At 51.0% G+C, this 27973-nt stretch overlaps 1 protein-coding gene across 1 annotated transcript; it reads left to right on the top strand.

Annotated features, from left to right (window-relative positions):
- Window positions 1–2390: 2390 nt before the first annotated feature.
- ZNF282 (zinc finger protein 282) lies at window positions 2391–27668 on the top strand. Its single transcript, XM_079786805.1, has 8 exons — window positions 2391–2666; window positions 5048–5467; window positions 11812–11938; window positions 12636–12755; window positions 15975–16091; window positions 17745–17858; window positions 19032–19145; window positions 21841–27668. Exons 1-8 carry the CDS (start codon window positions 2502–2504, stop codon window positions 22608–22610), a joined length of 1947 nt encoding a protein of 648 aa, XP_079642931.1. The 5' UTR covers window positions 2391–2501; the 3' UTR covers window positions 22611–27668.
- The last annotated feature ends 305 nt before the right edge of the window (window positions 27669–27973 follow it).

Raw genomic sequence — 27973 nt, forward strand, 5'->3', positions numbered from 1 at the left:
CCGGTCAAGGGCATGTACCTTGGTTGCGGGCACAACCCCAGTGGGGGGTGTGCAGGAGGCAGCTGATTGATGTTTCTCTCTCATCGATGTTTCTAGCTCTCTATCCCTCTCTCTTCCTCTCTGAAAAATCAATAAAATATATTAAAAAAATAAAAAATAAAAAAATAAAATGAACCCTCATGACACATACATGTTCTGGTATTTATGAATTCCCTCTCCTTTGGCCTCCCCACATCCTGTAGTTCAGCATCAGATGCCCTGTCCAGAGCAGTAGCTATAGAATTCCTAGGTAAGGAGATGAAAAGCAGTCAATTCCCACCCAAGAGAGTGAGAGGCCAGCCTGGGTCCTTCCTTTATGAGAATGTTTATTAACAGTGATACTTGAATCTTTAATCCACTTTATCCCGTTGCTCATTCTGCTCCTCAGTAAGTTAGGTAGCTGCCTCCTAACTTACCCAGTGATTTATACAAACAAGCCTAATGACAGACACCTCTTCCAGCTCAGGACCTCCCCTGCCCTCTCCTCTCTCTGCCCACGGGTCACTGGTGCACCAGGAGAGGCCCACGGCCTGTGCTGCTTGCTACAACAGCCCCTCCTCGTGTCTCTCTTGTCTTCTTTCTGGGAAGCCCCCCTAATCCCATTATTCACTACCTCCTGCTAGATCCACTTCCGGTCTTTGTGGCCTGCAGCTGCTAGACGGAGTGGTTGAGTGGTTGTAAAACGATTCTAGTACAATGAAGCCTGTGCATTTACATTCTGTTTGAGTTGACAGCTCTGCTCAGGACAGTGAACTGAGTTGACCGGGCAGCCACTCCCTGGCTGCAAGGGGGACAGTGTGGAGGACTATGTGAAAACCCACCCTCTGGGAGGAGAAGTGGAGGTTCCACCAAGGTGTCTTATTGTGTAAGAAGGGTAGTACCCACTCAACTGCTTTATACTGAAAAGATCCCTTAAAATGTTGGGACTAACCTAGCCTCTTTTCTGCCTGTAGGAAGGGAAGGTGGCTGATGACCCACAGGTCTGAGTGTGTGCTCTGAAATGTATCTCGCTGGTGGAGATGATTTTCCCTGGAGCTTTTCAGACTCTATTTGCCTGGTACCCCTAATGATGGTGGACATGATGTTCATAATCGGGGAGGCCTGTGGCCAGGGAACAGAGGGAAGGAAACACTGACTCTGGGAACATCATCTTTGCTTGCCTGAATGCTCCTTGAGGATATAGTACTAAGTTCACGAGGCGTTCATTCTGAATCCTAGACGTGTGACTAGCAGAGGAAGTACTTGATATTTGTCCATCTGAATATGGGGTTCTAAGGACATATCTCCCTTGGTCCAATAATGCCCTTTGTTTTACTAAGTGCAGTAGAACAAAAGGGTGCCAGTCTGGGGTAGTTCTGTGGCAGGTCTGTCTCCATACAGGCAATAATAAGCCTTCGAGATCACTATCTTTACAAGATAGGGACTAGGAATTTAGGAAGACAAAGTAGAGGACTTACCTTTTGGTGGTAACTACCTTTGTTGAGTTCATACTGTGTGCTAAGCCCTGTTCTCATCTCATTTGATTCTACATTTGGTGAGTCGGCATTATTTTTTCATATATTTATATGTGAAGAGACAAAGTGAAGCTCAGAAGTTAAGTAACTTAACAGCCAAAGCTAGTGATTGGTGATTTTGGAATTTAAACTCAGGTGTATCCAACCACAAAGCCCAACCTCTGCCTAAGCAGTACCTGGCACATAGTAAGTGCTGAGCAAATATTTGTGGAAGGAATTAATGAATTTTCCCCCTTCCCCTTATCTTCTCCATTCGCCTACCCTGGCCTCTCCTTGGTTCCTCTTCTGCCTTGGCCTGAAGTTTCAAAGTAACTTTGACCTACATTTAAAGGTTTGGAAGAGGCCGCTATTAAAATGCAGTGCACCTTTCCCGGGAGGAAGAGTTCAGCCCTCCTCTGACACATTAGCCCCATCACTTCTCCGTCATCCATACCAATGCAAAGGCCTGGAATTGGTCCAGGTAAATTTGGATTGGGAAGAGGGAGAGTGGGGAGATGAAGCCTGCAAAGGAGAGAGGGAAGGGAAAAAGGCCAAAGAAAGAGTCTGGAGACACAATTATTCTTGCAAAATTTTCAAAAGGGTCCTTCACCATTTTCCTTGGGATGCCCAATACATCTGCAGAATTGGCAGCAATCAGTACCCTGCATGGTTTGGGACTTGAGGGCAGGCCATCCCAGACTGAAGGGCACTGATGAGCCTACCCGCCCAGGGGCCACTTTGGGGTGGCCGTGGCCCCGCCCGGGAGTGGCCCCGTCAGTCCCTCAGGCGGCAGGAACTCGGAAGCCATTGGCTGGCGCGCGGGCTGCGGAGGGCGGGGAGCGCCGCCAAAGGGGACTGTTTGCTCCTACGGGCTGTAGATGGAGCTGTCCGGCCCCGGCGAGGGGGAAGGCGCCTGGAAAACGTTCTTCTTCTCCCTGGCCGGCCCGAGCGGGGAACAGCACTCCCAGGATGCAGTTTGTGTCAACACGGCCACAGCCTCAGCAGCTGGGCATTCAGGGCCTGGGGCTGGACAGCGGGAGCTGGAGCTGGGCCCAGGCTCTGCCCCCGGAGGAGGTCTGCCACCAGGACCCGGCGCTGCGCGGGGAAATGGCCGAGGGAATGCCGCCCATGCAGGTGGGTGCAGCCCCAGCCCAGCGCCATGGCCGCGCCGCCCGGCCGTGGGGGCGGGGCTGCGAGCACCGGGGGGCCCGGGCGCGGAAGCGGGCCCCCCGGTGGGTCGGGCACGGGCGGGCTCCGGGGGCAGGCGGGCCTCGAGGCAGGCCCGGCCCCGATCCCGGTACCCTGGCCGGCCGAGGCCGCGCCGCAGAGCCGCAGGCCCCCGAGGCCGCGTGCCGCCGGGCCCAGTGCCGGCGCCGGGAGGAGGCTCCGCGGGGCCGCAGGGCCAGGAACGCGTGGTTGCGGGGACCTGGCGGAGCCGTGGCCGCGTCTCCACCCGGCCCGGCTCACCTCTGCGGGGCCGGAGGGTTTGCTGGTAGCACCTGGGCCGCCTCCGCAGGGTTACGCTGTAGCCATTGGACGAAAAGCTGTTTTAAACCCATTAGGTCTTTCACCGAGTGTAACGAGGAATTCACTTTTCCCTGCCCCGGGTGTGACGGGGCCGTTGAGAGGTGACTTTGCCTTCTCTCCTGCGGTTGGCAAACTTGGCTGCATAGTCTCATCACCAGAGCAATAAGACCCCTGCCGCCCAGGCCTCATCCCAAACCAGTGAAATCGCGTCTGTGGGGTGGCGAGTAGGCACCCGTCGTTTCCGAAAGCCCCGCGGGGACCTGAGCATGCAGACGAGGCTGGGAGCCCGTGCCCCGGGGCTGTGTGCACAGGCCGTGGTCCTCCGAGAGGCCTGCGGGGGAGCGTGGGAGCAGGCCTCGGGCAGACCCCAGGGCCCCTCTGCTGATGGCCTGGTTCTCCCAGCGGGTTCTGACCCGTCAGCCGCCGGGTGCTGTGTTTGATCATTCTTCAGTTTTAGGTCTCCAAACCTCAGAAAAGTTAGCTGGGCCTGGTGACTTCCCAAACTTCCACGGTTAGCCCTTGTTGCCTTCTGTGGGCCAGGCAGGAGAGAAGCCTAAGTGAGCCCATGTGCAGAGCTTTGATGGAAATACCACCGCCTCTTACTTAGCAGGGTCTGGGGCCCAGCGTCCTGGTCCTCTTTCTCCTGTGGCAGTGATTTCCTGGAAGCTGTGGGATGTTCCTCTCTGGCTGTCACAGCTGCTCCAAGTTAGAGAGGGCAGTTGGCATGCCTGTCCCAGGCCTGCCCAGGTCACCTCTAAGCAACAGGTCTCCACTGTGCCCAGCCTGGGGCCTCTGCAGCAGCAGCAGCAGCAGCAGCAGCGACGAGAACAGAAAATGACACCTCTTCCTGTCCCTGGTGGCGAGGAGAGGCCGTTATTAGACACACTGTGGTCCAGTAACTGCTGGGTGCTGGTACTGTGTGGGGCCAGTTCCCAGGTCACCTGTGAATGGTCACCAACCTCACTTGGTCAAAGGATTCAGCTCCCAACCTGCACCCATGGGGTACCCCTCCCCAGGAGCCATAGGATACCCCTCCCCAGGAGGCAGGGCGGGGGCTGAGAGGTCTTCTCTTCCTCTTAGGGATGTCTCCTCCTCCCCTCCTCGGGGAGTGAGATTTTTTTGGCAAACCTATCCTCATTTTGGAAGGAATCTGAATCAGTAGTTATATATGGAAAAAAGGCTGCTCGTCTGCTCTCGCTTGGGCTGTGACTCTGGTGCGACTCTGCTGGGAAGGAGTCAGCACCACTGACCTGAACTGTGTTTCGTTACCTGCAGCCGCACCTAGAGTCGTCGCTCCAGGTGGCAATGAGACCAGGTGCTGTAGAATGACCAGCTGCCTGTCTTTAAAGCAGAGGTCATCATTAGCGGCCCTAACCTGCTTAGAGTTTGCTGGGAAGGTTAGAGTCAGATGACTTACATGAAAATTCTCACCTTGAAATAGAAAACATGAGGCCACTCTAAAGAGTGCATCATGCCTGGCTGGTGTGGCTCAGTGATTGAGTGTCGACCTATGAACCAGGAGGTCACGGTTCGATTCCTGGTCAGGGCACATGCCCGGGTTGCCGGTTTGATCCCCAGTGGGGAGCGTGCAGGAGGCAGCCCACAAATAATTCTCTCTCATCATTGAGGTTTCCGTCTCTCTCTCCCTCTCCCTTCCTCTCGGAAATAAATAAAAACATATGAAAAGAAGAAGAAAAAAAGAGTTCTTCATTAAGTCCAGCGCTTGAGGAAAGTAGCTGTTCTATTCAAAGAAAGTCATATGTGACATTTTAGGCCAAAGGTCGAAATGGGTGAACAAGTGACCAGACTGACTGGTTGGAAATGGGAAGGTTGGGTGGGTGGCTGCTCGAGCTATTGCTGGGACATTCATGAACACCATAGCCTGAGAGGCCGGGGCTTGGCAGAACGAGAATCTGTGGCTCTTAGGCCACTCTCCCCCCAAACACAGGGTCTCATCCCAGGTTGTCACTTTCTCCCTCTGCACCCAGGCTCAAGAATGGGACATGGATGCCCGGCGACCTATGCCTTTTCAGTTCCCGCCCTTCCCAGACAGAGCACCCGTCTTCCCTGACCGTGTGATGAGAGAGCCCCAGTTGCCCACGGCCGAGATCTCCCTCTGGACCGTGGTGGCCGCCATTCAAGCTGTGGAGAGGAAGGTGGATGCCCAGGCCAGCCAGCTGCTAAATCTGGAGGGACGGACGGGGACAGCCGAGAAGAAGCTGGCCGACTGCGAGAAGACGGCCGTGGAGTTCGGGAACCACATGGAGAGCAAGTGGGCCGTGCTGGGGACCCTGCTGCAGGAGTACGGGCTGCTGCAGAGGCGGCTGGAGAACATGGAGAACCTGCTGAGGAACAGGAACTTCTGGGTCCTGCGGCTGCCCCCGGGCAGCAAGGGGGAGGTCCCCAAGGTATGTGGTGGAACGTTCTCCCTCCAGGAGTTAGCCTCCTCCCGGACCCCACAGAGCCTGCATGTTTCTGTCCTTGACCTTTCCCCTCCCTGAGATGTCTGGGTGTCTGCAAATTCCTGAAGCTTTCATGCTTGGGTTTTCTACTTGGCACCAAGTGGCCATTTGTCATTGGTCATCTTTGTGTATGCTTTTTGTCTGAACGTGGCTGGAGACAGGCCCAAACCATGCTGACTGGAAACCCTTGAAAGTCATAACCACTACCCTCCCATGTCCCCTCTCACAGTTCCTATTCCATTCGCAGAGCATTCATGCTCTGGTTCCTACTCCATTCGTGTTCTCCTGGCTCATCAACACCTCACTCTCGGTCCATGACCCTGGTTTCTAGTCCACTGAAAAAATTGAGTCACTCACAGGTGACCTCCACGTGCAGCCACGGCATTCATCCATCCGTCCGCCTTGTGCACTCTGCCTGTTCTGTTCCCGTGGGCTCCCTGTCCTCTGTCACTTACTCCAGGGAGTCACTCCAGCATGTCCCCCTTTTCTTCTGCATCATCAGCTCTTCCCTATCTATGAGACTGGCCAGCTGTGCAATTGAAAACCCCTCTAACCCCTGCATTTCCCTCCAGTTAGTGCCTTGGTTCTCTGCTCTGCTGTGGAGCAGAATTCCTTCGACTGGGCTGTATGTCTCCAATTCTTGCTTCCCCACTTTCTTTCCCTCCCTTTTTAACCTTTTTATTGTAGAAAATTAAGACATATACCCAAGCAGATAGAAAGAATAATGAAATCTCACAAACCCATCATCCACTTTCAGTAATGATCAGCTCTTGGCCAATCGTGTTTCATCTAAATCCCTACCCATAGCCTTCTCCCATTTTATTTTGAAGCAAATCTCAGACATTAATTATTGTGTTTATAAATATTTCAATATGTAGCTCTAAAAGGTAAAGACTATTTTTAAAAATGAATAATCTCAATATTATTACCACCACAGCAAACACTTCAATCTCCTCAAATATCCAGTTGTTTTTCAAATTCCCAGTTATTCAAAAAATGTTGTAATTTCCCCCACATCACCCATTTGTTTGTTGGTCTGTCCATTGTGATTGCTTTGTCACCTAAGTCTTTTTTGAATCTGTAGGTTCCTCTTCCATCTCCTTCACTTTTTCTTGCAATTTCTCTGTGGAAGAAACTGGGCCATCCATCCTGTCGAGTTTCTCGCTGTCTGGATTCTGCTGCTGCATCCTCTGTGGTCTCATTTAATGTGTTCCTCCATTCTCCGTATTCCAGAAAACTGGTCGTTGGATCATGCTCCCTGGCACCCACCCCATCAGGCTCTGTTACCACCTCTCCATCCTCCTGGTCTTGCCAGAGCTCTCATCCCCTTCATGGTATTAAAGCCAGTGGCGGGTTCTCAGCCTTCATCCTCCTGGTCCCGCCGCAGCCTCTCCTGTAGGTGACCTCTCCCTCCCCGAGACACCTTTCACGTGGCTTCCAGGCCACCTCTCTGGGTTCTTTTCCTACCGCACTAGCTGCTCCTCTCTTCCTCACCGGTTTCACCTCCTCTCCCGACTTCTTGTGTTTGGAGTGGGCAGGGCTCTGTCTGACCTTCAGCTCATTTTCTACACTCCCTCCCTCATGATTTCATCCAGTATCAGGGTTTTAAACGCAATCTGTGTGCTGTCAGCTCCCAAACGTTGTCATTTCTTCCTGCTCTTTACCTTGCCCACACTTCCTTGAATGCCAGATTCACATTCAGCATCTCCCTGGGGGTGTCAGTAAATACCTTAGGTTTAACATGACCTACCTGAGCTGACGCTCTGCCTGACACCTGTTCTGCCCAAAGTTGTCCTCATCTCTGGCGAAGACAACTACATCCTTCCACTTGCTCAAGACAGAAGCGTTGGGGTCACACTCCTTCCTCTTTCTCATACCAACTTTCAATATTTAGTAAATACCATCTGATTTTTCTTCAAAATAATATCCATAGTCTGACTATTCCTGCAACCTCCACCACTCCCACCACTCTCATCTCTCATCTGGTTTTTGCCATGGCCTCCTGCCTGCTCTCCTTGTCTCTGTCCTTGTCCCCCACCCCATGTGGTATATCCTCAGCAGAGCAGCCAGAGGGATCCTTTTCAAATATCAGGCAGTCATATTACCCCTCTGCTTAAGACCCTCACCTGGCTTCCCATCTGATTCAGCGTTAAGCCCCCAGTTTGCCAATGGCTGTCTCTCTCTGACCACCTTTCTGACCTTATCTCCACTCCACCCCTTTGCCCACTCCTTCCTGGCCCAGTGGCCTTTTACCATTCTGCCATCACACTGTCCATCCCCCTCAGGGACTTCCCTCCATTGAAAAGTTCCTTCCCTCCCTGTCACTCCCACCAAGGTCTGCTCAGTCATCACTTGATCAGTGTGCCCTTCTGTGGCACGAGGGAACCACGTCTCCCCAACCCCAGCACACTTTTTTCTCTGTCCCTGCTCTCATGTTCTCCAAGCACTTATGCCATCAGGCATCTTCAATATTGACTTCTGTTTTTATCTTCTTGGTTGGTTCTCTCTGACCACAATGTCAAGTCTGCTTGCTTCACTGTTGTGACTCTGTGCCTATAATAGTGCCTGGATTCTAGTTGGTCAGTATGCAAAATATTCTTACCGAGTGACTCCGGCCGGAGAGCTCACACTCCCATGTAAGGGGCCGGGTCTTCTATGTCTGTATCTGCAGAGGTAACGCCCAGTGATTTCGCCAGAGGAGTTGTTAGACACAGGTTAACTGAGCCCTCACAGAACCTAGTTGGAATACCAGTAGTGGCCTGGTTCCTCCCTAAAGCAGTCCCTGCCACCGCAGTCCACGAAATTGGTTTTCAGAATGGCTTTGACAGTGCCTGTCCAGCACCATCAGCATCTCTCACGGTGCTTTACGGTTGACCTCGGTGCTCTGCCCTTACATGGCCTTGTTGTGTGTTCTGTGCATTGGATAAGTATTAGGACTCCAGAGTTGACATGTGCCATCACAGAATGATGGAATGGCCATGGGGTCTGCAGTCAGAGGACTAGGGTTTGGATCTCGGCTTCATACGTACTGGTTTCCTTACCATTGGTCAAGTAGGTATTTTGCTATTGCTGAGCATCCTTGATCCTTCCTTTGAAAGAAGTGAAGTTTAAATAAATAATCGTCTAGGACAGTGATGGCGAACCTATGACACGCGTGTCAGCACTGACACGCGTAGCCATTTCTGATGACACGCGGCCGCTGAGGCGGCCGCATGCCGAGGATGAAACATTTGCTGCTCCTGAGGATGAAACATTTGCGAAATAATGTTTTTTTCTCCAAGTGACACACTACCCGAGTTATGCTCAGTTTTTTTGCGAAGTTTGACACACCAAGCTCAAAAGGTTGCCCATCACTGGTCTAGGAAATTTCCAGCTGGTCTCTCTGAGCTTGTGCTCTCTTCTGGAAAATGAAGGTGATAATATGCTTAGTGCATGGAGTTGTGAGGATTTGTTGATTTTGCTGATGGGACAACACTATGTATTAGTTATCTATTGCTGTGTAAAAAGTTGCCCCCAAATTTAGCAGCCTAAAAAAATCTTGCCCTTTTTGTGGGTTAGGAATCCAGGAGCAGCTTAGCTGAGTGGTTCTGGCTCAGAGTCTCATGAAGCTATTGACTGGTGCTCCAGCCATCTGAAGGCCTGACTGAGGTGGGAGGGTCTGCCTCCAATATCACTCACTCATTTGGCTGTTGGCAGAAGGCCCGAGTTCCTCCCCATGTGGACTTCCCCACAGAGCTGCTTGGGCATCCTCCTGACATGGCAGCTGACTTCACCCAGAGTGAGTGAGTCAAGAGAGAGACTAGGATGGAAGCTGCAGTGTCTCTTATGACCTAGTCTCAGAAATCATACACCATCACTTTTTCATCTGTTTTTTAGAAGACAGTCACTAAATCCTGCCCACACTCAAGGGACTGTCAAAGAATTTATGGACATATTTGAAACCCCCACAACCATAAAGCACTGTGAGAATATAAGTTCATATTGCGAGCAATTATTGTAATTCATTGTGGACTCTTAGCTGTGCTGGATGCATCCTCTTTGTCAGATTCAAGGAAGGCTGTTGACTCACAGATCCTTTATGCCTCTTGGATTCTGTTGTGTCTGTTCATTGGTTTGCAAATAATTTGTGGGTAGTATTTTTTTTATCCAGCTAGACTGTAGGCTCAGGCCATGTCTCAGACTTCTGTTGTGTCCTGACATAGTGAAGTTTTCGAAAGTGACATCCATTTCCAGCTGTGAGAATATGATTCTAGGATGTTGACCATCCACAGAAATGGTGAAGTGAGGCAGAGGAGTTGGGATGTCAAAAAAATAATCAACTTGGTTTTGGATACGGTTAGTTTGAGGTATTTATAAGTGATTAAATGGAGCCACTGAGAAGACTGTCGAAATGTGAACTATGAAGGGAACAACGAAAAATTGAAGGGTGTCATCTGCAAAGAGGTAACCGTTGAAGTTGTGAAAAGAATGAAATTGCCCAGGGAAGAGTGAAGAAACAGGGAAGGGCAAGGGCAGGACCTTGGGTCTTGGGGGAGGAAAAGGAAGCCGTAAAGAAGACATGAGCCACGAGGGCAGGAGGCAGCATCGTTGTGGAAACCAAGCAGGAGAAAAATGCCACCAAGGTGGTGTGACCTTTCAAAGGGTGCGGGTTAACAACAGGAGACCACGGATGACCTTCCAGGGTGTGGCTCCAGAGAGTGGGGGTTAGTAGAGACACATTAAGAGGTTCAAGGATGTGTGAATTGTGAAGAAGAAAGCACAGAGTGTGTCTTGGATGTTTCAAGTGAAAGGAGAATGTAGAGTTGGTTGAGGTAGCAGAGCTGAGTCGGGTTCTTCTTGGGTTGGATGACCCTGGAGGGAAAGCCAGTGGAGGGAGACTGAATGGCCATTTGGGGTGGGTGTCCTAGGCAGGAGTAGAGGAGAAATGAAGGGAGGGTTTGGCTTGGCAAGAAAATCAAGGCTAGGCTGGGGGACGTGGGGGAGAGTTTAAAGAAGCCTCTCCGGGGGCATGGTGACCGAGAGGGTTCCAGAGCAGCCTGAGGCGAGTGATATGAACGTGCGGTGGGCGTCACCTGCAGGATGTTGTGAGTTTTCTCCAGCAGCAGGGAAGCACAATGAAGAAAGTGGGCTGCATTGGCTGTTCCAAGTTGGGGACTCACCCAAGTCTATTGAGGGTCCAGGGAGTCTGTTTCTCCAGATAGCTGGTGAGCTGTGATCAGCATATAGGTGTGTGCCTTGTGCCTGTGCGGGAGGCCCTTAGGGCTGTGAGCACTGGTGCACGGGCTGGCATTCCTAATTTATGGGAGGACATTGCCCACCCACCACACTGTGCACCAGTGAGCAGACACCCAGAGGGCTGGCTCTCATTTGCACACAGGTGCCACGTGGGCCAGCTGTGGCACTGTATGTGCAGGTAGGAGACTGGTGGACTAGGCTTAGAGCCTGGGGGAGATCTGAGGGGTTGGATTTCAGAGTGAGGGTGAAAGGCTGGTCCATTAGGGATGTGAAAGTGGTGGGAGGTAAGGCTCTGTGGTCAGAGAGGGGAAGTTCTGTTATTAAAATCATGGAAGTGAAACCATTTTGAACGATTCCGTCCCAGGTGAGGCCATGCTGGTGAGTGACAGACAAGTATCCTTGTCAAACTGAAATAACAGCTTAAATAACAGATTGGACTGCCCGGGATAACGAGGGACTGACAGTAGACGGTGGGTGACTCAGGCTACAGTGGAATTTCCTGGTATTGGCAACCACAATTCAGCACATTCAGCAAATGTCTTGACTTCAAACTTTGTGCTTCTAGATGCTTGGGACATAGCCGTGAACAAAGCAGGTGGCGATCCCGGGCTTCCTCGCATGCCTTTAGCTATTACATGGGTAGTGACCAAAAATGTCACTGTGTGCCCAGAGGTGACCTGACCAGAAATACAGGTTTTATAACAGGGTTTTACTGTGTTTGGCTCACCGATACCCACTCAGAACTGACCACACCCCTGTCTCCCTGAGCACCAAAAGCAGCACAATGACTCCAGCTCTGCCTTCATGTACCCAGTTTCCTAAAAGTGAAATTACAGAGGATATGGTAATTAAAAAAAAGAAGGCAGTGTTGGCATCATTGTTCTGGCAGCACAAGGTCAGGAACAGAATGGACTGACCACATTGAAGTGGAGCAGGCTGGGTTAGGGGGACGGGGAGCCCTAGCGAGCAAAGGCCAGGCTCCCGGGTCAAAGGGGCCCCAAGGTCTGAGAAGGGGAGTAAGGGGAGGTGCCAGACTAAAACTCTTGTTGGCCCAGGTTCCGGTGACTTTTGTCGACATTGCTGTGTACTTCTCTGAGGACGAGTGGAAGAACTTGGACGGATGGCAGAAGGAGCTTTACAACAACCTTGTGAAGGAGAACTACAAAACCCTCATGTCCCTGGGTGAGCACCCCCCGCCTGCGTGGCCACGGTCCTAGAGAGGGGCGTGGCGTGCTTTCAGCCCACGTTCACACTACCTGGCCATACAATATAAGATGCGATTTGCTTATAATGCACAGGAGATAGAATGGTTCCTAATAGGATGAGAATGAAAAATCCAGGAACAGGGCCTATCAGAGAATCGAATGCCACCACTATTTTGGAATACGGTCGGAAGCGCGACATCCCAGCAGCCTTGATAAGCCACAGTTGGCCTGCTGTTGGCTTTCCGAGACCAGCTATTTCCACACCAGAAATTGGGGTATCTATGGACTCGTTTTCAGGTTCCCCCTAGGACCGTGGTTGGCAAACTGCGGCTCACGAGCCACACGCGGCTCTTTGGCCCCTTGAGTGTGGCTCTTCCACAAAATACCACGGCCTGGGCGAGTCTATTTTGAAGAAGTGGCATTAGAAGAAGTTTCAGTTTAAAAAATTTGGCTCTCAAAAGAAATTTCCATCGTTGTACTGTTGATATTTGGCTCTGTTGACTAGTGAGTTTGCCGACCAATGCCCTAGGAGATTGATTGCCTGATGTGCTCACATAACGACCACTACCCAGAGGGGCACTCAGCAGGGGGGAGGGGAGAGTTCTGCCAGCGCCCGGGGTCATAACCCCTTGCTCAGCTTCACTCAGTCCCTCCTTCCTTCCAACTCATTCCAGACGCAGAGGGCCCTGGGCCCAAGCCAGAGGCCCCAACCCAGGCTGAGCCCAGGGAAGAGCCTTGCGTGTGGGAGCAGCGTAACCCAGAAGAGAGAGAAATCCTGATGGATCCTGACACAGGTGATGGCAGCTAAAAAAACCCCCAGGTCCAGGATAGGGCAGGAGAAAAGTCCTGCCTTCCCCCACCCCCCTTCCCCACAGCCTCAGTTCAACAGGAACTTTTTTTAAATTGATTTTTAGAGAGAGAGAGAGGGAGAGAGAGAGAAACATCAATGAGAGAGAAGCACATCAATTGGCTGCCTCCTGCACACCCCCTACTGGGGATCGAGCCCACAACCCAGGCCGTGCCCTGACCAGTAATGAACTGGTGATCTCTGGACATATGGGTCCACGCTCAGCCACTGAGCCAAACCGGCCGGGCAACAGGGGCTTCTTTTGAGTTGTTTGTGGGGCCAGTTCTGCCACCGTTGAAATTTGGTGGCCACTTACAGGAAGAGATTTCGGGGCCTGAAAGCCCACCAGGGTGCTGGGCTAGAGCCATGCAGCTCTGGACGCCCAGGCAAGCTGGGGAGAGGGAAGGGGACCAGGCAGGCTTGCGGCATCCCAGGCCTGACGGTGACCTGCAGTGAGAGGCCTGAGACCTGGGAGCAGCCCCGTGGGAGGGCGGAAAGGGAGTGCGCATGGACGTGCAGTTTTGCTGGGGCCTGCTGCTTCTTGCTCAGTGTCCTCTCCAGTATCGTCATCCATTCTCACACAGACCCCCACATCACAGGCAGACTTATTACCCCTCACGGCTTTTCCTCACTCAAGAAGGAAATCCAGCTCCTGCAGCATCACCCCGGGTCAGCTTTCGCCTGGGGTGGAAGGTGCTAGGCTTCCCGCCCCACTCTGCCCTCCAGGTCTCTCCTCGGGGCTTCAGCTCTCCTAATCGGTGTTGGACCAGGTGAACTCTGTGCTCTAACTGCGTTCTCTGCCTTATCACATCACTGTCACCTGTCCGTGCCTGTGTTTGGCTTTTTTTGCTGTAAGCATCTTTGCTGCAAGCATTTTTGCCACATGTGTTTGCCACACAGTTGGCCATAGGCAATTTCACCCCAAAAGATCAAATAACCAGCTGGCATTTTGGTTTATGTTTGGCAGACTTCACGTATTTAAGATGATTGTCAGTTTGGTCTCATTTCTGCATTGACAAGGTTCTCACAGTGTTTGTGTTATTAAATCTTTTTTTTCTTTTAATTGATTTGGGAGAGAGGAAAAGAAAGAAACATTGATTTGCATTTCACTTATTTACGCCTTCATTGATTGATTCTTGCATGTGCCCTGACTGGGGATTGAACCCACAACCTTGGTGGGTCAGGGTGATATGCTAACCAACTGAACTACCCTAGGTCAGGGCCTCTTCATTTATTTTTTCTACTTTTATTGCCTTCTTTTGGGTTAACTGATCAATTTTTATGATTCCATTATATCTCTTATATTGAATTGTTATTTATATATTTAAAATTTTTCAGTGTTTACCCGTGAGTTTTTCCTTCTTTTTTTTTTTAATATATTTTTTTATTAAATTTTTACAGAGAGAAAGGGAGAAGGATAGAGAGTTAGAAACATCAATCAGCTGCCTCCTGCACACTCCCTACTGGGGATGTGCCCGCAACCAAGGTACATGCCCTTGACCAGAATCGAACCTGGGACCCTTGAGTCCGCAGGCTGACGCTCTATCCACTGAGCCAAACCGGTTAGGGCTTCCTTCTTTTTAAAGCATTTTTTATTTTCAATTATAGTTAACATACAATATTATATTAGTTTCAAGTATACACCTCAGTAATTAGACATCATGTAACTTACTAAGTGATCATGCTGATAAACCTTGTACCCATCTGACACCATACATAATTATTAGAATTTTATTTTTATTTTTTTAATCCTCACCCAAGGACATTTTTTCCATTGCTTTTTAGAGAGAGTGGGACAGAGGGAAGGAGGTGGGGGGTGGAGTGTGTGTGTGTGGAAGGTGGAGAGAGAGAGAGAGAGAGATCTACATCGATCAGTTGCCTCCCACATGAGCCCCAACCAGGGCAGGGATCAAACCTGCAACCTAGGAATGTGCCTTTAACCTGGAATCGAACCCGTAATCCTTAGGTGTCCAGGCCGATGCTCTAACTGCTGAGCAACACTGGCCAGGGCTAGAATATTATTGACTATATTCCCTATGTTGTATTTTACATCCATGACTGTTTTGTAACTACTACCTTGTACTTCTTAATCCCTTCACCTTTTTCAACCATCCTCCCAACCCATTCTCCCTTCTGGCAACTATCAGAATGTTCTCTGTATCTATGAGTCTGTTTCTGTTCTGTTTGTTTGTTTATTTGGGGGATTTTTGTTTGTATAGATTTTCATGTTTTATTACATCCTTTTTATGTCTCTTATTTATTTATTCTTTCTTTCTTTCTTTCTTTCTTTCTTTCTTTCTTTCTTTCTTTCTTTCTTTCTTTAATCTATTATGGCTGACATTGCCTTATGGCTTGTTAGTTGTGCAGTGAAAATGCTTGTGGCAAAGATGCTTAGGCTGAAATACCTAGAACCTGCAACCGTCTGAGTTCGGCAGCTGAGGCAGCCTTTCACAGTGACCGCACTGAGTTATGGCCCATCAGTGTGCCCGTAGGGCAGGGACCACTGTGCCCATTTTATGGGTGGGATGAGCAGGCAGAGCCAGAGAAGTCAAGCGACTCATCTGCTGGGCTGGGGGCAGCGTTCAGACCAAGACCACATGTTCCAATTGCTCCTCTAATCCCTTTACTGCTGTCTGCGCTGTTTCCTGCCAGGGCTGGTACATCGCAGCATAGAACAGCGTAGGAGGAAGATGCCTTCTTGTCACGTGTCAGGGTCTTGTCACTGTCTGTTATGGGTAAGGATGCCATGCTGTGCATCCTTATGGGGGGTTGGGTTGCATCTCTTTGCCTAGTCTAACTTCTTGCTAATTATATGCCTGTGTGAGTGGGTGCGTGCGGGTATGAGTGTGTGTATCTGGCCACCTCTTTCTGACTCGGGTGACAAACAGGACCAGTGAACTCCTACACGAAGGTCAGACTAGTCCTGATTACCACCCAACCTGGCGTGGGGCTGTTTCTGGAACTCTCTCCTGGCCTTTCACACCACGTTTTGCTGCTTGGCCTACCCCCTGAATGTCTCTGCTCCCAGGACTTCTGCCTGCAGGATCCCGAGACCCCCTGTGCTCGTCCCTGGCAAGGGCTGTCAGCCCTGCTCCTGACCCCAAGAGCACATCCAGATGACAGTCATTCAGGAAAAGACACTAAACGATATGTTTTTATGTCCCAGGAGCGGAGCCCCTGGTGCCTGCACAAGACGCGTCTCAGGTGAAGCGTGAGGAAGCCCTGTGTGTCCGGGGTCAGCGGGGCCTGGAGGAAAGAGCTATCCCCACGGAGTCCATTACCGGTGAGTGAGCCCAGTAGCCACCCAAGCCAGGGAGGGAGAGGAAGGTTCGGCAGGGTCTGCAGGTCCCAGCGTTGTCTGCCATGTGTGCCAGACGCGGGGCCTGAGCTGGAAATGGAAGAGCTATGGGTCCAGGATGGAGGGAGAGACAGGGTTTCCCCATGGGGCACAGACGTGGCACACAGCATGATGACTTGCCAGCACATCTGGGCTTAGTTTGGTTTTCTCTGTTCTTTGTAATATTACCAGTTTTTAACTATTCCTTTTGACAAGCAAGGTTAGGGCAGCACTTTATGAGGCTCTGTGGGTGGGGGAATGTGTTGGACTATAAGACCTGCTCCTGACCAGGAAGAGTGTTCACTGTTTTATACAAATATTCATGAGCTGTGGCCTCCAGGCACCAGCTCGGTTGCATCCTGTGGGGTAGTCTGGGGAGTTCCTCTTAGATGGCATTGCAGCAGGACTCTATGTGAGAACTCTGTTAGAGCACATGTGTGTTGAAGTTCTCCAGAGAACCAGCAGGGGTGTGTGGGGATGTGTGTGTGTGGAGAGAAAGAGAGCAGATTGATTGACTGACTGACTGATTGATTGATTGATTGATTGATTTGAAGGCATTGGCTTCTGTGACTGTAGAGTCTAGCACATCCAGAATCTGCAGGGTAGGCTATCAGGCAGGAGACCTGGTCTGCTGGCAGAAGTTCCTCTTCCCCGGGGGAGGCCAGCATTTTCTTTAAGGCCTTCAACTGATTAGATGAGGCCCACCCACATTTTGGAGGGTAATCTGCTTTACTCCCAGTCTACTGAGTTCAATGTTAATCTCATCTTTAAAAAACACCTTCACAGCAACCTCTAGAATAATATTTGGCCAAATATCTGAATATTGTTTGTTACTTCTCTGCTCCCAGAAGGCCCTGGGAGCAGAGAAGTAAGAAACATTCAGGGGTTAGGCCAAGCAACAGAATGTGGTGTGAAAGGCCAGGAGACATAAAATTAGACGTCACCCGAAACGTTAGCATACGGTAGCTCTCCTAATCCACAGATTGGAGCTCACAGACCTCATCCCCTTCGTCAGAGCCTGACATCCATAAGTAAGTGACGACAGAGGCTGAATGGAGGAAAGCCCTTCTCATCCAGTCCTCCGTGGCACTGCAGCGTTGCTATCTTCAAAGAGATCTTTCCGAGATGAGAGGGCAGTAAAGGGTAAATGAGGTGTGATGGCCTCTGAAGAAGAAAGGGGATGTAGAATACATCTTACAAATATCCCACTAAAACGGTTAAGATAAAAGGCTTCTGAGAAGGTACCATTTTCCTGGAAAATGAGGAATAGCTGCTTCCAAGGTGGTGCTCAGTACTCAGTACATAGTACTCAGTACCTGAGCATGAATCTCCTCCAAGGAGTTAAGTTCCCAAGCACAGAAGGACTTTCTCTTGAAGTCATTGTTACATCATTCCCCAATAGCATCCACTTATTTGCTGCAAAAGCTCCAGTATTTGAGGCCAAGCTGACTTAAACCTCTAATTAATTAGCATAGGTTAGTTATACCCAATTTGTAGGGAAAAGACACAACTGCATGTAGTAAGAGATTTACTCAAAGCAAAGACTTGTGGGCATTTTTGTGTCCCCTAACACCTTTGCTGGTCTCTTCCCACGTGCAGACTCGCCAGCCTCTGCCCAGGACCTCCTGTCCCGAATCAAACAGGAGGAGAACCCGTGCGTGTGGGATCAGCAGGACTTGGCAGAGAGAGATATTCCAACGGACCCCAATTCAGGTGAGCATGGTGCTCTGGAATATTGGGAGGACAAGGCTGCTGGGTTTTTTATTATTATTATTGATTTTAGAGAGAAGAAGGGAGAGTGAGATAAAAACATCAATGATAAGACAATCATCGATCAGCTGCCTCCTGCATGCCCCCTACTGGGGATCAAGCCATAACTCAGGCATGTGCCCTGACCCAGGAATCGAGCTGTGACCTCCTGGTTCATAGGTCATTGCTCAACCACTGAGCCACTCCAGCTGGGCTGCAACTTCGTACGGATTTTAGAAAGTGGAAAGGGTTTTTCTAAAGGAGTCATTAATTGACAATTTGCGGTGTCAATGTAACTAATATTAAAATTACTTCAGCACTGATTTTTAAATAATAAATATAACCAAAAAGGCTTTTAAAAGTTGTGTATATGTCTGTAAATGTATATTTACACTTTCTGGAATTTTTCTCAAGTGAATACTAGTTAGATGTCTCCCAGGAAAACTTCTGGGGAGGGTCTAGGCATAAAGGAAAACATAAAATAATAATTGGGACGCCCTACTGCCGTGGACCTCTGTGTGTGTGTGTGTGTGTGTGTTGACATAAGCTTGCAGACCTGGAGAACTCCAGTGTCATCTCATTTGGTAAACATGACCCCAAAGTTTGATCCTACCCCCGCATACCAGGAAGAGAAGATGAACTCTACAACTTTACATTGGGGAGGTTGAGAGGCTCCAGGGCAGAGGGAAAGCCAAGCCTTCCTGATAGAGTGCAGTTCTTACGACGACCTTTGCTCACTGCTTCCACCATTGCTGATCTTTAAGTCCCACCTCTCATCCCTCGGTCCTGTGGGCCTTCAGAGACCAGGCTGCCCTCTGGCTTGTCCTGGACCTACAGGCTGTTCTGGGGCTCAGTGGACATAGTCAGGAGACCTGGGTTCTAATCCTGGCTCTGCCGCCACACAGACTTTGGGACAAGCCTCCTCCTCCCTGACCACCGGGAAATGTAGTGAGCACAGTGATATTCCATGTACGAAGGCATGAGGGGGGAGGACCGCCAGTAAATAAAACTGATACCAGAACCTCCACTTGCCCCGAGAGCTGAGCTGCAGCCTTTGCATGTGATGGTTTTCGAACCTTTGATGGGATGCTCAGCAGAAATGAACAGATGCTAAAACTGCCTTCTTTCCACGAACAGAGTCTCTGATCTCAGCACATGACATTTTGTCATGGATCAAGCAGGAGGAGCAGCCGTACCCGTGGGGCCCTCGCGACTCAATGGAAGGAGAGCTGGGATTAGACTCTGGCCCCAGTAAGTGCTGCGTGCGGCGCGCCCGGGACCCCTGGGTGTTTGTCCAGAGGGATGTCTGCTCCCTCAGCCTACCCCCTGATAAGGCGATGCTCTGTTGGGGCAGGCAGCCTTCATCGGTCTGCACCAGGGGCAGTCCCCTTTCCTTTCGCAGGCTGGGAGGCATGCTCGTTTCCTAGGGCTGTCTTAAAGTCCCACACCCTGGGTGGCTTTAAAAAACAGAAATGTGTTGTCTCACAGTTCAGGAGGCCAGGAGTCTGAAATCAAGTGGTGGGCAGGGCCGCCCCCTCTCTGAAAGCTCTAGGCAATCCTTCCTTGCCTTTCCCAGCTTCTGGTGTTTTTGGCAATCTTTGGTGTTGCTGGGCTTGTAAGTGTGTCGACCCAATCCTCTGTCTTCACGTGGTCTGTGTGTTCACCAGGCTGTCTTCTCATAAGGACACGGTCGTATTGGACCAGGGGCACCCTGCTCCAGTGGGACCTCATCTTAACGAATTCCATTTGCAAGGACCCTGTGTCCAAATCAGGTTGCATTCTGAGGCCCTGGGCATTCAGATTTTTATAGTTTTTGGTGTGGGAGAGGGGAGGGAGGTATAATTTAGCCCATAATAGTAGGGAAAAGGGGAGTTGGCTGGGACAGAGCTGACAGGAGTTGATGGCTCACATCTAGACAGCACTGGCCGGAGCCAGCCCTGAGCTGGCACCCCAGTGTCACTGGTGAAGATCCTGAAGCTCGAGTAGAGAGAGGGGATTTCCCCTCCAACAGGTCTCTGACCAAACGTCTCATCAGTTTGGGTCTCCTGGGCGTTTTTTGAAGCTCCACTTATTAACTAGTGACCTTAGGCATATGTTCATGGGGATTTAACACTCTTAGCATCAGGGTAGCGTTCCTTGCCAGACCCAGTACCATCACCCTCTTCTGGATGATCGGAGTGTTGAATCCATATTCCTGACACCCTCTAAGAGCTTAAAATCCATGTAAGAGCTGAGGACACAAGTCATTCCTGACCTGAAAGGCCATTTCAAACCCAGGTCAGCACATCCCACTCTCTGTGAGACACACTTAATTCAGTGTGTTAATTAAGTGACTTTCTCCAGCCCTCTTCAGCTGCTTGAGGCCGGACGCAGCAGTGGGGTTCCAGTCGCAGGCAGAACAGAGGACAGAGGGTGAGGGGTTTCACCGTGAGTGTCCGCAGCGCTGACCACAGAGCTAAGCTGGGCCGGGAAGGGAGAACAAAGGAGACAAAAGCAGCCGGGTGCTCACACCGCGTTTGCGGAATCATCAGAGTAGCAGCATTAGGGCTGTTCTGGGCTGGGTTTCTAGGGAAACAGTCCCTGAGATGGAGGCTTAAGTGTAAGTGGTTTCCTCGGGGTCCTCTGGAAAACTCCCATGAAAGAATGAGGGGAGCAGGTTGGGGTAGAAGGAGCAGCGAGGCCACAGCCAGGATCGCAGGCATTGTCCTGGATGTTCCGACTGAGGCCTGAGCATTGCTTCTGCCCTGGCCACTGTCCTATGGAGACGGCTCTTTGTTCTTTGCTGGTCAGTTGTGATTGGCATAGAGGGGGCAGGCTGGGCCCAGTCTGTTTAGGGGTGACTTAGAAGGAGAACAGGCTTCCGTCAGATACTGATGAGCATGGGGGTGGGAGTGTGGCAGATGCGGCCTGTAGAAAGTCACCTCCAGGGAGCAGATGGGTCCTGGGCAGAGGAGAGAAAGGGGTGCCCACAGGAGGTGGGGGACTAGTGCAAGCTTCACCTTCTTTATTCTTCTTCCATGGACCGCCCCTAATGGGGGAGGGGGGCTTCCAGGGGAAAGGACTGCCAACTGGGGGTTGGGGAGGTGATGGAGGGTAGAGGGATGAAAAGACTCCAGTTTGCAGAGGGAGGAGTTCCTATGGCGGAATCCTGGGCCAAAGGTCACTGCTCGGTTGCTCAGCCTGGACTTTGTGCCTCACTGGTCCTGGAAAACTGGAAGCTTGTCCTTGAGACATGGGGGTGCAACGAAAAAGGCATTGTGGCAGGAGCAGGAACAGGCTTCCTGGGGAGGCGGGCTGGGCAGCCACTTCCACACTGGGGTACGGGGCCCCAGTCACACGTGGTCAGGGTCCAGGTGGGTCAGGCCTCAGGATGGAACTCACACCAACCCAGATGACCAGGCTGCTGTACAAGTCGGAAGGCAGCCTGCCTGGTAGAAAGATGACTCACCTGGGCGGGTGGGTGTGGTCCCAGCTCCCCGCAGCCCATTCCTGTTGGCCTTAGACAAGCTTTTCCACTTGAAAAGTTCTGGCAAATTCCCTCCAGTTGAGAGGTTCTCCTCAGATAAATTGGCCTTGAACATCAGAACACAATTAGGTGTATTTATTTCCAGGCAATTCTGCCTTAGAAGGTGACTTCCACATAGCACACACACACACACACACACCCCCAACCCCCAGCATTCTGGATGCATTTCCTGTCCTACCTGCAAGCTACCTGCTCTCCAGCAGGTGGCTTGGGGCAGGTCAGAGGGTCAGGGAGCCCAAGAGCCATATGGAAAGTGACCATTTGCCTTGTTCAGTTCCCTCATTTTCCTAGAGAAACCGAGGCCCAGATTGCCTGTGACTCCCATGAAGCCACGGGCAGATTCGCTAAGCACCTGGGCCCCTTGCAGGGTCCTGGTCAGAGCACTGTCAGGGTGTCATTTCTGTGTCTCTTCCTCCCCAGGTGACAACCTGCTGCTGGTGAAGAACCCGAACCCGGCCCCGGCCCAGCCGCCCCAGCCCGCTCAACCGAGCCTGCCCCCACCTCCGGTGGCCGAGAACGCCGGTGGCCCCCTGAGCCGGGGCGCCCCCGGGCTGCTGGAAGACAGCTTCCCCGCACTGGCTGGGGAGCGGGGCACGGCTGGCGGGGCGCAGGCTGGCAGCGGCGGGGGCGCAGGCGGGGGACCCGGGGGCGGTGGGGGCTGCGGCAGCTGCTGCCCGGGGGGCGGGCTCCGGCGGGGCCTCCTGCAGGGCGCGCGCAACAAGCCCTACTCGTGCCCCGAGTGCGGCAAGAGCTTTGGGGTGCGCAAGAGCCTCATCATCCACCACCGCAGCCACACCAAGGAGCGGCCCTACGAGTGCGCCGAGTGCGAGAAGAGCTTCAACTGCCACTCGGGCCTCATCCGGCACCAGATGACGCACCGAGGCGAGCGGCCCTACAAGTGCTCCGAGTGCGAGAAGACCTACAGCCGCAAGGAGCACCTGCAGAACCACCAGCGGCTGCACACGGGCGAGCGGCCCTTCCAGTGCGCGCTGTGCGGCAAGAGCTTCATCCGCAAGCAGAACCTGCTCAAGCACCAGCGCATCCACACGGGCGAGCGGCCCTACACGTGCGGCGAGTGCGGCAAGAGCTTCCGCTACAAGGAGTCGCTCAAGGACCACCTGCGTGTGCACAGCGCGGGCCCTGGCCTCGGCGCCCCGCGGCCCCTGCAGGCGCCGCCTGACCGAGACTAGGGCTGGGCTGGGGGAGGGAAGGCCAGCGGCAGGCGCAGGGGTGCGGAGGGCCTGGGGGCGGCCTGACGACCCTCGATCCTGCTGTGGCTCCCAGTGCGCCTTCCCTCCCTCCACCTGCCACCCGCTGGAAATCGGGAACAGGAATTGCACTCTAAACAGGGTCCCCAAGAGGTGGACAGGGGTCCCCTAGACCTGTCCAGCCTGAATGAACGGCCCAGCTCATCTCACAGGTGGATCCAGGGGCCGGCTGAGCGGCTTCCCGCAGGGAAGGTGCGGGAGGGACAGTGAGGAGGCCAGAGGCTTCCCGCACGCCCTCAGACACCTGGAGTGCCCATTTGGCCACTGGGGTCTCAGATTGTGATCAAGGGAAGCAACCAGGGAGTCTCGGAAGCCCGAGATCGGGAAATCAGGTCCCAAGGCTGAGATGCTGCAGGAGGAAGCAAAGGTGTGACTGAGCTGAGGGATGTGCTAAGGGATACCACCTCCATGACGACAACACTGCCTCGCGTTTGAATAGCGCTTTATACTTTTTTAAACGTGTTTTCTATCCGTTATCTATTTTCGCCCTTAGCCTGTCCCTCTGTGGCAGGTGGGGGTAGGGTTTGCCTGACCCGGTAACCAAGGAAAGGAGGTGCAGGTCAGATGGTTTAGCCCAGATTACAGAAGAAGAGCGGCAGAGCTGGGACCAGGGCTCCTGACCCAGCGCAGTGTCCCCACCACACACACTGCCTACCTCCCACGTTTGAGAGACAGACCTCTCTGGCCTTGCCTCTCCTGGTCTCTCTCCCTTGCCCCTGACCCACCAAAAATAATCAGAAGCCACTGGGGACAATTCGTGGGGTTCCTGGGAGTGGGCAACAGATGGGCTACAGAATGCCTCAGGTTGTGCTTCTGAAAGGCTCTTCCTCTGTGGGCACTTTTGGGGCCCAGGGCCCAGCCCCCAGCCCATCCCTCCCACCTCTAGTCCCTCAACCTGGTGCAACCCATCTTGTTACTACACAGTAGTGACCCGGCCCTCCAGAGGCAGCTGGTGCCCTGGGTCAGAGCTCACCCTGATGATTTATTCCAGTTTCCCCAGAGCCACAGGGTGAGAGCAAGGCTCATGCTGCAGGGGCCGCCATCGAGGAAGTGCATCTCTTCCCAGGAGGGCCAGGCAGTGGGTGCTAGAGGCCGAGAGCCTCCGTCTCTCTCCTGCCCTGAGCCTCCCAACCGGTGCTATCTGTGAACTGACCATGCTCACGGACATGGACGTGGACACAGACCTCCTCTGCTCCAGACCCTGCAGGCGCCGCAGGAGGCGCCCAAAGGACTCCCTTGTGTTGGTGCAATGCTCCGTGGTCCCGAGGGGCCACCGTCTCCATTTCTGCGTCTTGCATGGCCAGGCACTGGGGTGGGGTGGCATGCCCCAGGACCCTTGTTTGTGTTGAGAATGACTTTTCCTGCTCCGCCCATCCACCCCACTTCTCTCCCATCCGGGGCACGGTGGGCAGCCTGCACCTGGCACCACATCTGTGAGCGCTCTGCTTCCCCCCCTCACCTGCACCGCTTGGCTGTCCTCAGACCCCCGTTTGCCACGCAAAGGGAATTCTTGAAATTAAATAAAAGGTGTCCAGATTGCAGACTGCATGTTCACAAGGCCGAGGGTTCTGCATTGTGGCTTCGGACAGGAAAGCCTCCATGCGACTGGAACCCAACTAACTGGGATTTTTCTCCTTCATTCGTTCTGAAGGAGGCAAATCTTAAAACTAGTTGAGAAATTAAGCAGACAAGTTCAGTGGAGTTTTGTTAGCGCAGAAGGGACCCTCTAAAACATTGTTTTTGTGAGGAGGGAGCAGTATCTGCTTTTGAAAGGCGTATGCAGAAAATCAAGCTTTTCATCATCTAAATAATTGGAAATAAGACTTTTTTTTTTTTTTTTTTTTGGCTGTTAAGAGTATAAAGATAGGGAGAGATCACTACTGAGACACGGATTTGAGGTATTTGAGCACGTAGTTCAAGTGTACATTTTGCCCTCAAGGAGCTGATTCCCAAAGAGGTTTAGAGACTAAATTAGAGGGCAGAAAGTTAGTACCTGGTTCCTTCATCCTAGTCTGGTAGATCCCAGGGCACCAAGAGCCCCTCAGCTAGGAGTCACCCCAGCCTCCAACGCTGGCCCCGGGAGAGTCCAATAGTGAGCCCTGCCCCCGAGCTGATCCAAGGTGATGACACTCAAGATGGACCTCTCCCAGGAAGCAAGGATCCCGAGAGGGGACCCTGCAGTCCACTTTCTGAAGGGCCTGCTTTGGGTGGATTATTTCCCATCTGATAGTGTGTTAATTAAAATTAACTTTTAATTTAAAAATTAATGTGCACAGTAAAGTTTCAAATGGTTAAAAAAGGACAATCCTCACTCAAGCATATATTTTTAGTGCTTTTTAGAGTGCGGAAGGGAGAGAGAAACATCAATCATTTTCCTACCTGATCCGCTGTTGAAAAGCATCCACTGCTAAGAGCTTTTCTTTTTTTTAAATATATTTTTATTGATTTCAGAGAAGGGAGAGAGAGATAGAAACATGAAAGATGAGAGAATCATTGATCAGCTGCCTCCTGCATGCCCCACACTAGGGATGGGGCCCGCAACCTGGGCACGTGCCCTGAGCAGGAATGGAACTGTGACCTGGTTCGTAGGTCAACACTCAACCACAACTACACCAGCTGGGCAAGAGCTTTTTTTAAAAAAATCCTCACTCAAGGATGTTTTCTTTTTTTTTCTTTTTTCTTTTTTTTTTTTTTAAGAGGGAGAAGATGAGAAACATCAATTAGTTGCCTCCTGTACCCGTGCTGACCAGGGATCGAACCTACAACCCTCTGATGTACGGGATGACGCTCCAACCAACTGAGCCACCTGGCCAGGCTACTAAGAGCTTCTTCTATGTCCTTCCAGAACTGGAGAAGTCCTCACAGGGAATGAGGCGACAGGCCCAAAGGAATGGAGAAGTGCTAAGCTGACAAAATTATCAGATGTCTGCCGCACACGTACACAGCAGGGTGGTGCAGCTCGAGCCAAGCGTGCTCTGCTAGGAGTCTCACTGACCTCCAGCCTAGTGCAGCATGCTCCCCAGCATTGTCTTCGTTTGTTTTTGAGAGAAGGTACACAAAGGATATGGTCCCTGCCACCTAGAGACTAGGATAGTAAGGGGAACAGAATAGAAAGGGTCTCTACTAAGTGGAATAAAGCTGTGGCCTGTAAGCTTTCTTGAATAAAAAATGTTTGGGCATATATATGCTAATACATATACTATAAATCACACTTGCAAAAGAAAAAAAGGTCAAGGTAAATATTTTAAAGCATTTTAAACTATATTATTTGTGATTCAAAGACTACTTCTGTCACTAAAAATGGGGGTGTGAGTGAGATATCTAAGGTCACATTCAGCTCGGTGTGTGTTGGTTTTTTTATTTATTGATTGATTTCTAGAGAGAAACATTGATTTGTTGTTCCACTTATTTATGCATTCATTGGTTGATTCTTGTATGTGCCCTCATCGGGGATCAAACCCACAACCTTGGGGTATCAGGAGGACATTCTAACCACTGAGCTACCCGGCCAGGGCCTCTGCATGTTTCAATCATTCATTCTACAGATGACAGGATACAAGTATATTGATTTCTCTTATAACATTACCATCAATGGGAATAATTATGAACCTAACTTTAAAGTTTATTTGGCAGTTGCTCTTTGAGCCTACCTGCTCTCGCTCTCCTTCTGAGAGTGTACTTTCACTTTAATAAATCTTGCCACTGCCTCTTGAATTCCTAAAAAAAAAAGTTTATTCAAAGGCATATGTCAAGATCTGGGTGTCATTGGGAAAGGACAAATGGGTGGCTTCTCAGAGACAACAAGGAGACATTTATCTTGGTGAATTCTAGCACCTTGCCAAAGCAAAGACAAACCAAAATGAGAAGTTGCCTGTTATTGAGTGCTTACACTCTACCAGGCCTTCAGCTACATAAGCATTTTACTTATACAATGTCGTTTATTTTAACCCCATTAACAACCCTTGGATGTGGTTTTCATAACCTCAGGGAGAAGACACTGAGGCAGAGTGAGCATGAACCACACCCCTTGGTGAGTGAAGGAGCCAGGACACAAATAATAGCAATCGTGAGTGCATCTTGAGCTCTTACTATGACAGGCTGCACTGTAAGCATTTGACTTGAACTAACTCATTTAGTCTGCACAACAACTCTAAGATGCGTGCTATTATTTCCCACTAATAATGAGGAACTGGAGGTGCCACGAAGTTAATGACTTGCCCAAAGTCCACATGTAGTAAGTGGGGGTGCTGGTCTCACTCCTTGGCCCCACTTTCTAACTCCCTGTGCTACCATCTCCAAAAGCCCATGACACTGCAAAATAGTGCCTGGTGCTTCCTCCCTTGCACACTGGAAATTTGATCTAAATATTCTTCCAGAGTTCCAGGCTCAGAGTCAGGGATGCTGAATCATGCTGACTCTCAAGAGACTGACTGATGGATAAGCCAGAGAATCAGTTTAATAACTTCCAATGGTGGGCTGGATAGTTGCATCAGCCTGACCTGCCTGTTGTCTCCCAATAGCTAGCTACACAGGGACCTGCATCAGCATAAGGTTGCCTGCTGGACATAGAAATGGAATGGAGTGTGAGTTCTATACCTGGATCGCTTAGTGACCTCAGTATTCTATGTCCTGATATGTCTATCTCCACAATCCCCATACATTAGTTTCTGTATCTGCAGTAAGTTTTTGTTGGCCAGAGAGAGTAGATCAAACCCTGGATATATATCTCAGTGGCTGACTAGTTTCCTCCACATGGCCCCTTCTTTAAATAGATCAATGATTCAATCAATCTCCTGTCAAAGTGTTTGCCCTGGACATCATGCCTTCTCTTGGAGGTGACTTTTCCTAGCCTTGATCTCTGATTTGCTATTCAATCACCCAAAAATATTTATGAGCTCTTCTATGAGCAAATAGAAGTACCGAGGAGGGAGAGACATTTTCGTGAATTACCATATAAACAAATGAGAAAATGAGGTGATTTTGGATTGTGATAAATGCTATGCACAATTTTTGGAGGAGAATAACTAGACTGAGGTTGGGATGGAGGAAGATAAAGGGAATGTCGCTCTGAAGAGGTGAAGTCTGACCTGAGCCCTGCATACCAAGAAGGACTCAGTCAGTCATGTGAACATAGAGTTTAGTTCTCAGGGGAAGCATTTCATGTCTTATCATTGGAAGTGGAGGTTCATTGCAAGTCTCTGCAGAGACAATGTGGCACAAATTAGGCAAGTATGGTTTGCAAAACTCCACACGCATCATTTCACATGTAGCATGTGCACTGGATT

Source organism: Cnephaeus nilssonii (genome assembly GCF_951640355.1).
Source record: "Cnephaeus nilssonii genome assembly, chromosome: 12".
NCBI lineage: Eukaryota > Metazoa > Chordata > Mammalia > Chiroptera > Vespertilionidae > Cnephaeus > Cnephaeus nilssonii.

What these genes read in the sequence shown, in the direction of transcription:
- ZNF282 (XM_079786805.1), top strand. Translation starts at nt 2,502, where the DNA reads ATGCAGTTTGTGTCAACACGGCCACAGCCTCAGCAGCTGGGCATTCAG. An exon ending in CCCCACGGAGTCCATTACCG is followed by an intron (nt 16,092 to 17,744) that starts GTGAGTGAGCCC and finishes TCCCACGTGCAG; the next exon opens with ACTCGCCAGCCTCTGCCCAG. An exon ending in GGGATTAGACTCTGGCCCCA is followed by an intron (nt 19,146 to 21,840) that starts GTAAGTGCTGCG and finishes CTTCCTCCCCAG; the next exon opens with GTGACAACCTGCTGCTGGTG.